The sequence below is a fragment of the Scyliorhinus canicula genome, chromosome 9 (genome assembly GCF_902713615.1).
Source record: "Scyliorhinus canicula chromosome 9, sScyCan1.1, whole genome shotgun sequence".
Classification (NCBI taxonomy): Eukaryota; Metazoa; Chordata; class Chondrichthyes; order Carcharhiniformes; family Scyliorhinidae; genus Scyliorhinus; species Scyliorhinus canicula.
The window spans coordinates 38182708-38192316 of NC_052154.1; the positions used below are offsets into that span (position 1 = coordinate 38182708).

The 9609-nt window shown below is 49.0% G+C and overlaps 1 protein-coding gene across 1 annotated transcript in view; it reads right to left on the reverse strand.

Annotated features, from left to right (window-relative positions):
- zgc:77439 (uncharacterized protein LOC378987 homolog) overlaps positions 1 to 2782 on the reverse strand; it is a 28584-nt gene extending 25802 nt beyond the window's left edge. Inside the window, exon 1 of the mRNA XM_038806529.1 lies at positions 2165 to 2782. Coding sequence (XP_038662457.1) covers positions 2165 to 2376 — 212 coding nt within the window. The 5' untranslated portion in view covers positions 2377 to 2782. The remainder of the gene's footprint in view (positions 1 to 2164) is intronic.
- Between the last annotated feature and the right edge of the window lie 6827 nt (positions 2783 to 9609).

The following is a 9609-nucleotide window of genomic DNA, read 5'->3' on the forward strand; positions in this document are numbered from 1 at the left end:
TTTTTACCTTCCCTAGGAAATCTACATCCAGGGTGTTGCTCTTGACTTGGCTCGCAGCTCCAGGGCCGGTCCTACTGCGTAGGCATGTCAGGCTCCACAAGGCGAACCCTTTGGTGGACAGGGTACGCCTGCTCCACGCAAACCTCCAGTATGCCTACGTGGAGTTCCCCGACGACCGCCAGGATACGGTCTCGCTCAGGGACCTGGCTCTCTCAGGTGCCGATCCCACTCCCACACACCTCCCCACCCATGCACCACCCTCTCCTCCCCCGGCACTCCCAGCATCAGCCCCACCAGGTCCATCCCTCCTTCCCCTGCCCACGCCAGAGGACATGGAAGATTCCGCACGCTCCCGGAGTCATCCAGCCACTGGCCAGCACCAACACCACCAGCACCGCCAGCACCGACGCCATCAACACCGCCTGTACAGACGTCACCACCACTGTTGCGTCGCTCCCAACGAACCGTCAGACCACCGGACAGACTTAACCTCTGACGGGCACCAGGTTGCAAGATGGACACTTAATGTTTTTTCCCCCTCCCCTCTGTAAATAATTCACGGATTCTGTATATAGTTCCACGTCACCCCGCTGGACTCATTTTTAACAGGGGGTGAATGTGGTGATCCACCACTATGTAATTGTGTGTGTGCCTCTATTAGGGGATGTACAGCAGTACCTGTATTACAGGTTCGTCGGTAGCCCCTGCCGGCTAGCTCCGCCCACAGGGAGCCGTATAAATATGTACGAGTTCTCCTGAGCTGCCATTCTACCAGCTGCAGTCGGAGGATAAACATCTCACTGTAATAAAGCCTCTCTTGTACTGATTCGAGTCTTTAAGTGCAATTGATAGTGCATCAACCATAGAAAGCATCCTGTCTGGCTGCATCACAGCCTGGTATGGCAACTGCTCAGCCCAAGACCGTAAGAAAATTCACAAAGTCGTGAACACAGCCCAGTCCATCACACAAACCTGCCTCCCATCCATTGACTCCATCTACACCTCCCGCTGCCTGGGGAAAGCGGACAGCATAATCAAAGACACCTCCCACCCGGCTTACTCACTCTTCCAACTTCTTCCATCGGGCAGGAGATACAAAAATCTGAGAATGCGCACAAACAGATTTAAAAATAGCTTCTTCCCCGCTGTTAACAGGCTCCTAAACGACCCTAAATGTCTGACCTGATTAATTCCCTCCTGGTGCATCATCCAATGCCGGTGTCTATGTACATTGTGTACCTTGTGTTGCCCTATTATGTACTTTATTTCAATTTTATTTTATTTTCATGTACTAAATGATCTGTTTGAGCTGCTCACAGAAAAATACTTTTCACTGTACCTCGGAACACGTGACAATAAACAAATCCAATCCAATCTGCATTCAGATACTGGAGCATGTGAATTCAAAATCCTCTTCCTCCTTTCCCTGGCCATGCTCCTTCAACTTCTTCTAGTTCTCGTACACCCTGGTCTGCTCACTTCCCAACTCTGCTTCAACATTCTTCAGCCATCACAGCTCACCACTGTGCAACTCCCTTCCTGAATACCTCCGTCTCTAACCCAATCTTCATTAAGCCTTTTCAAAATGTTCCTCTTACCAATCTTTAGTAACTTCCCCTAACCTTTTCTGCATTCTAACGGTGTCAAATTCGTGCCTTTGCAAGGTATTGTTGCACGAACATAGAGTTTCGAAAGTGCTCCTTTCTCTCCTACTTCCTGTACTACTTTTACCAAGAGTTCTGCTGTCATGGTCACCATTCTCACCCATGGTCTACTTCTCTTCCTGCTGTTTTATTGATACATTTCAAATCAGTGCACCAAGATTGGTTAATCTGAGCGCCTGGAAACATGAGTTTAAAATGTTGAAGTGCCCATTAAAGCTCGCGACATCTATGCAGCCCAAACGGAGAAAGCAGGATCACTCCTGCTTCACTGCTCTGCTGATTTGACACGACCAGCAGATGGTGCAAGTTATCACACTGGGAATCAAAAACCAGTCCACTTCCTGACAACTGGATTATTCAAGCAGGCGAACGCATATGGGCATGCGGAAGGCGACAGCTCACTCTGGTGTACAAACAGTAGGATGCCAAGTTCATGACATTTTTATCTAACTGATACATCAAATGACCTGCCCGTTAGTTTGGCATGCGATGCACATTACCTTAAATCCCTGTACATGCTGGAGTGTATAGGCAGGCCATTGTCGTCCTTTCCCACTCTGTCGGTGTAAACCCAGGTGCCTCCGACACAGTCAGACAGCTCATACACCACAGGGGGAGCGAAGGCCTGTGGCCTGGCCAGCAGCTGGCGGGCAGCGCAGAGTCCGCCCGCCCCCGCTCCGATCACCGCTACCTTTAGCTTGTGATAACTCATTGTCAATGACTTTTCAAAAAAATGTAACCGGCAGTCATTTCCTAGGTCCTTTACTGGATAGGCGTGTACTTGCCCGACCCGCTGCCTGTTGCTGGAGATATTTTAATAAAGGCCGCGAGGAACCCTCTCGCCTCCTGTAAACTCCTCCCTCATCGGAGAAATAAATGAGGAATTTGAGTACGAAATCTGAGGACGTCTTCCCTTTAAATAGCCGAGAGATCTGGCGTCTGCTCCACTGCCCCACTCCGCTGATTGGTGGTTACTCTTTAACCAAAGGATTCTGCGGATTGCTGTCAATCATTAACTAGCCTGGTGTTACCAGAGGGAAACGGCAACTCGTTCACATATCGCCAGAAATGTCTGGTTCTTTCATTTAATAGCGCTGCTTTCCCTGAAAGAGATAACCTTTGTCGCCAGTGGATCGATATACATTGATAACTTTCCGACACCACGTTAATAACAGCCCATTTTTCAGATGTTAGTCTCTAGAGGGTACATACTCACAGACCAGGCACATTCCAATAAAGTCACGAGATGGCGAACAGGAATGCAGGGCCGGATTCTCCAATAATGGGGCTATATCCCCACTCCAGCGTCAAAATGTGGGCGAATCACTCTGGACTTTCCTGAAGAAAGTCCAGAGTGATTCTCCTAACTGAAAGGGGCTAGCAGGGACCCGGAGTGCTTCTCGCAGCTCTGACTGCCAATACGGGGCCCTACACTCCGGTCCGGGGTCCACGCATGCACATGGCAACGGCCGCCCAACGCAACATGACGGATACACACCGCGGACTGGCACCAAAGAGACAGGAGCCCCCCCGAGATTGTACGCGCCCGCGGATTGGTGGCCCCAATCGATAGCCTGGCCGTTTGAGATCCCCGCCCCCCACCAGGGCAGCCATGGACTGACTCCGCAGCCACCGTGGCCGTTCCCGTCAGGCAAAACATGGTTAGAACCACGCCGTCGGGAACCCGACCAGTTTACGTCGGTGAATCGCCGCGGGGGGCCTCTATCAATGGTCCCTGACCTGTGCCGCATAGACCGTGCACGGGAGCGGCGTTGGACCGGATTTTGCATTTGACGCCCATTCTCCACCCCCGCGCCAATCGTGATTTCGGCATGGAGGCTCGGAGAATCCCGCCCGGGAATTCTGGCTGATTTGTCTTTTTTTGGATTGCAATTATGGGGTACAAAAACTGTTGCCCTAACTAAGATCAGCTCACTCGCTACCTCCAGGTTGAACGTGAAGCTCAAGACATTCTTATACCTGGGATGTGTAGAGCAGTGTTGTTCAATAGGTTTGGTTGGCCACACATATTTGGCCAATTGATGTTCATTTTTCCAGCCACACAGTACTGAGTTGTTTTAATGTTTTAGAGGTGGGTTTGTGTATGGGTGTCACTCTGCTAGACCACTATTTATCATCTGCTGCAAATTGAGCGAGGAAGGCTCAACCAAATTGTTACTGGGCAGGAGTCAAAATATGGTTCGGTTGTCGGGTCTCTCGATCAATGAAACAGGAAAAAAATAATCTGCGAGCAAAAAAGAGGTATACTGGAAATCTAGAACTAAAAGTAGAAAATACTGGAAATGCTCACTCAGCACATTATGTCAGCGCCTGTGGAGAGAAATGGTGTTAATATTTCAGGTTGATGACCTTTCATCAGAACTGGGAAAAGTTAGAAATGTAATACTGTAGGTTTGAGCAGAGATGGGCGCGGCGGGGACAAAATGAAGGCTTGCGAAAGGTTAAAAGAGAGGAGAGATTGAATGAAGGAAGAGGTAGCCTTCCATGACAAATGGGGATGGTGATGGGGCAAGAAAAGAAACAAAGAATGTGCCTGGAGCAGGTGTACTGTTGACTGGAAAAAAATAGAAGGAAACAAAATGGAGCACAGATTATGGTCTGATATTATTGAACTCAATGTTAAACAAAGAATAGCACCGGAACAGGCCCTTCAGCCCTCCAAACTTGCTCTGATCATGATGCCTGTCTAAATTAAAACAGTCTGCATTACCCGGTCCATATCCCTCTATTCCCATTTTATTCATTTATTCGTTAAGATGCCTCTTAAACATCGCTGTCATATCTGCTTCCACCACCTCCCCTGGCAGCACATTCCAGGCACTCACCATGCTCCGTAAACAAAATTACCTTGCACATTTCCCCTAAACGTTCTCCCTCACACCTTCAACCTTTCCCTAGTAATTGACTTTTCCACCCTGGGAAATTGGTCTGATTTTCCACTCTTCATGCCACTCATAATTTTGTAACCTCTATCATGTCGCCTCTCACCCTCCGTCATTCTAGTAAAAAGAATCCAAGTTTATCCACCCTCTTCTCAAAGCTAATACTATCCAGACCAGACAACATCCTGGTAAACTTCTTCTGTTCCCTCTCCAAAGCATCCACATCCTTCTGTAATGTGGTGACTAGAATTGTGTGCAATATTCCAAATGTGGCCTAACTGAGATTTTGTACAGCTGCAGCATGACTTGTAAATTTTTATACTCAATGCTGCGGCCAATGAAGGCAAGCATTCCATATGTCTTCTTGACTATTTTATCCAACTGCACTGCCACCTTCAGTGATCTGTGGACCTGTACAGCCAGGCCTCTTTGCCTGTCAATACTCCGAAGTGTTCTGCCATTTACTGTATAAATCCCACCTGCATTATTCCTTCCAAAATGCATTACCTCACATTTATCCGAATTAAACTTCATTTGTCATTTCTCCGCCCAAGCCTCCAACTGATCAATATCCTCTGACAACCCTCTTCACTATCTACAACTCCAACAATCTTTTTGTCATCCACAAACTTACAAATCAGACCAACTATATTTTCCTCCAAATCATTTATATACACTATAAACAACAAAGCTCCCTGCGGAACACCACTAGTCACAGCCTTCCATTCACAAAAGCACCTTTTCGCTGTTACCCTCTGTCTTCTATACTCAAGCCAGTTCTGTATCCATCTTTCCAGCACACCTCTGATCCAGTACGCCTTCACCTCTGTACCAGTCTGCCATGAGGGACCTTGTGAAAGGTTTTATTGAAGTCTATGTAGACAACATCCGCCGCCCTTTCTTCATCAATCATCTTCGTCACTTCCTCAAAACATTCAATCACATTAGCGAGACATGACCTCCCCTCCACAAAACTATGCTGCCTATTGCTAATAAGTCCATTTGTTTCCAAATGTAAGTAAATTCTGTCTCTAAGAATCAATTCCAATAATTTCCCTACTACTGACATAAGACTCACTGGCCTATAATTTCCAGAATTATCTCTGCTACCCTTCTTATACAAAGGAACAACTTGGCTATTCTCCAGCCCTCTGGGACCTCACCTGTAGCCAATGAGGATACAAAGATTTATGTCAAAGAGCAAAGAACAAAGAAAAGTCCAGCACAGGAACAGGCCCTTCAGCACGCCAAGCCTGTGCCGATCATGATGCCCAAACTAAAAACAAAATCTTCTGCCCTTACTCAGTCCGTATCTCTCTATTTTCTCCCTATTCATGTGCCCATCCACATATCTCTTAAATGTTCCTGCTTCCACCACATCCTCTGGCAGCGTGTTCCAGGCACCCACCACTCTCTGTGTGAAAAATATACCTCGCACACCTCCCTTAACTTTCACCCTCTCACCTTTAACCTGTGCCCCCTTGTGATTGGCACTTCCACCCTTGGAAAAAGCTTCTGATTATCCACCCGGTCTATGCCTCTCATAATTTTGTAGACCTCTATCAGGTCTCCCCTCAACCTCTGTCTTTTCACTGAAAGCAATCCTAGTTTATTCAACCTCTCCTCATAGCCAACAAACTCAAGACCAGGCAACATCCTGGTGAATCTTCTTTGCTCTCTCTCCAAAGCTTCCACATCCTTCTGATAATGTGTTGGCCAGAACTGTACGCAATACTCCAAATGCGGCCTAACCAAGGTTTTATATAGCTGCAACATGATTTCCCAACTCCTGTATTCAATGTCCCGGCTGATGAAGGCAAGCCTGCCATATGCCTTCTTAATCAGCTTGGCCACCTGTGTTGCCACTTTTAGGGAACTGTGGACCTGCACGCCCAGATCCCTCTGTATGTTAATGTTTCTCAGGTTTCTGCCATTTACAGTAGAATTTATACCTAGATTTGATCCTCCAAAACGCATCACCTCGCTGGAGTGAGCCAGCGGGCACATCCAGAGTGAGACAGATCGTGGAGTTAGTTTGGGAGCTGGGAATTTGAAGTTAGGTGGGAATTCGAAGCTGGGTGTGAGGAGGTGCCTTTTATCCCTTGACTTGTTCTACTCAAATTTCCAGGGAGCAGCCTTGCCCTGCTGCAGGCCACTACAAGGAAGAGAGCTGATTGGTGAGTAGCAGGTAAGGCAGGTAAGTCCTTCATATCGGGAGCGGAGCTGAGGGGAGACATCCAGAGTGCAGTCTGGGAAGGGAAGTGGTATTTGTGTCTGTGTCTGTGTCTCTGAGCGGGAGACATCCGGAGTGCAGTCTGGGAAGGAAAGTGGTATTTGTGTCTGTGTCTCTCACTGTGACTCTGAGCGGGAGACATCCAGAGTGCAGTCTGGGAAGGGAAGTGGTATTTGTGTCTGTGTCTGTGTCTCTCACTGTGTCTCTGAGCCGGAGACATCCAGAGTGCAGTCTGGGAAGGGAAGCGGCACAGGCCTGAGGTAGTCTTTGGTCCAGGGGTCCACAAGGGGGGTCACGTGGTCAGCCGGGAACGCATTAAGGCTCTGGAATGCTACTTCCAAATAGGCGGTCCAGGGCCTCCTTTTCGAGTAGGCGCTGTCTCACGTAGTTGGACTGGACTCCCGCCACGTAGACGTCTTGGACGGCGAGTTCCATATGTTGAGTGGTCGTAACGGCCTGGTAGTTACAGCTGCGTGCGAGGACTTTGAGGTCGCGTAGGTAGTCTTCTAGCGATTCCCCGAGACGCTGGCGGTGAGTGGTGAGGATGTGTCGCGCGTAGACCTAATTCACGGGCCGTACATAGAGGCGTTCGAGTATCGCAAGGGCATCTGCGCAAGGGGAGGCCTCGTCGAGTTGAACAGAGATTCGATGGCTCACCCGTGCGTGGAGGAGGCTCAGCTTCTGTCCGTCGGTGATGGAAGGCGTGGAGAAGGCCGCGAGATAGGCCTTGAAGCAGCGGAGCCAGTGCGAAAAAATTCCTTTCGCCTCCGCCGCCTGCGGATCGAGTTCCAGTCGGTCAGGTTTGAGGGCCGATTCCAAAGTTGCATTTAAGTTGATTAAATTGATGCGACCATCAATTCACTTGAGACAGGAGTAGAAGTAAACCGTGGCTTTAATCAACTTAGAACAGTGCCTGCCTGCAACTGATCCAATACTGAGAACCACCTACAGGTTGACTGCTCTTTATACCTCCCTTCAAGGGGAGGAGCTATGGGCGTAACCCACACATGCCCCAACATGTTCCACTATGGATAATGACATACAATGGCCCATAGGAGGAGCCCACAAGGGCAACAGCATAGCACAGATACAAATACAAGGTCAACAGCACAGATACAAATACACTGGTGGATTATTGGCATAATACATTCACCACAGGGGGTGGTTGGGAGGGTTGGGGTGAGGGGGGCTTTGTGTGTTGATGGTGACTATGGGTGATTCCAGATTCCTTTTTGTCATTTGTTTATGTGAACATGCGGGATAATGTTTGGGGTTTGGTGGGAGGATGGGATCATTGTTATTGAAATGGGGATTGACATATTTGTTACTGATTATTATTTATTGTCGGTGGGTGTAAATTTGGGAGAAAATGTGAAAAAGGATGAGAATAAAAATATTTTTAATAAAAAACTATTGAATTAACTAGGTAGAGGAGTAACTAAACCTGAGAGCAGAGATTAGTATTTAGCATTTAATTTTGCAGTAAAAGTCTAGTGCCAGGGACCATATAATTAATTGTAACCATATCTCATAACAATTTAAGTATTTATTTTAAATTAATTAACTAGTGCTTCAATGACACTCAGCGGAGTGCAGTGCTCTAACTGTGAGATGTGGGAGATCCATGACACTTCCAGCATTCTGGTTGACTACGTCTGCAGGAAGTGTAACCAATGGCAGCTCCTCACAGACTGCGTGGTTCAGCTGGAGCAGCAGGTGGATGCACTTAGGAGCATGTAAGTGGTGGAAAGCATCATAGATAAGAGTTACTGAGACGTGGTCACAACCAAGGTGCAAACAGACAGATGGGTGACCACTAGAAAGGGCAGGCAGTCAGTGTCGGAATCCCATGCGGGACCGTTTAACCGACCCATTCAGTCCCCTCACATTCCAGGTGATCAGCCGGATCGGAGGGCCACCTGCCCCCCAACCCCGGCGACTAGCCATCACCCTTCCGTAATCCGCCACGTGCCCGCGCCCCCCCGCTCAACACGTTCCCCACAGCGACAGACCCCCATCCCGACCCCCTCTACACGCTCCAGCTCCTTCTTGGCCATTCCAGCAGCAACCCGGTATCCCCCCTCTTCCCCCCCCCCCAAACCTCCCCACCCCACCCCAAGCTAGGGCCCTCCCTAGCTGCGTATCTCCAGTCATTGTACTTCCGTACGTCAGCCGACTCCTGCTGACCCCGGCTGCTCCCGCCACCCCAGTTACCCTCCCCAGTGTCCCCCAACCATTCCCCCAATGCCGACCCCGCCCCCTGCGTCTCCAGCGCGGGAGAAAAGCCCGCGCCCCCATTCCAAGCCCCGCCCCCCTGACCCAAAACGCGGGAAGACAGGCACATGACCCAACAGGGCCGCGAACCCCATCCAAACCCGTAACCAGTGAAATAATAAAAATCCCAACATGATATGATAAAACACCCAAGTAAACAGATAACAGTCCCGAAAAGCAGTCAAGAAAAAACAGAACAGCAAAAAAACATCGTCCAATAGAACCAAAAAGAAAAAAGCGAAAGGATATCAAGGAGGACAAAGCCTCCGGGCTGTGTACAATGTTCCCCAGCCCCAAGTCTTCAATTCAAGTCCAGCTTCTCTGCCTGGACAAAGGTCCAGGCCTCCTCCGGGGAATCAAAGTAAAGTTGGAGGTCTTTATAGGTGACCCACGGGCGTGCCGGCTGTAACAGGCCAAACTTGACCCCCTTCTTGTGGAGCACTGCCTTCTCCCGGTTAAACCCAGCCCTTCTCTTCGCCACCTCCGCACTCCAGTCCTGGTAGATCCTGATCTCCATATTCTCCCACTTGCTACT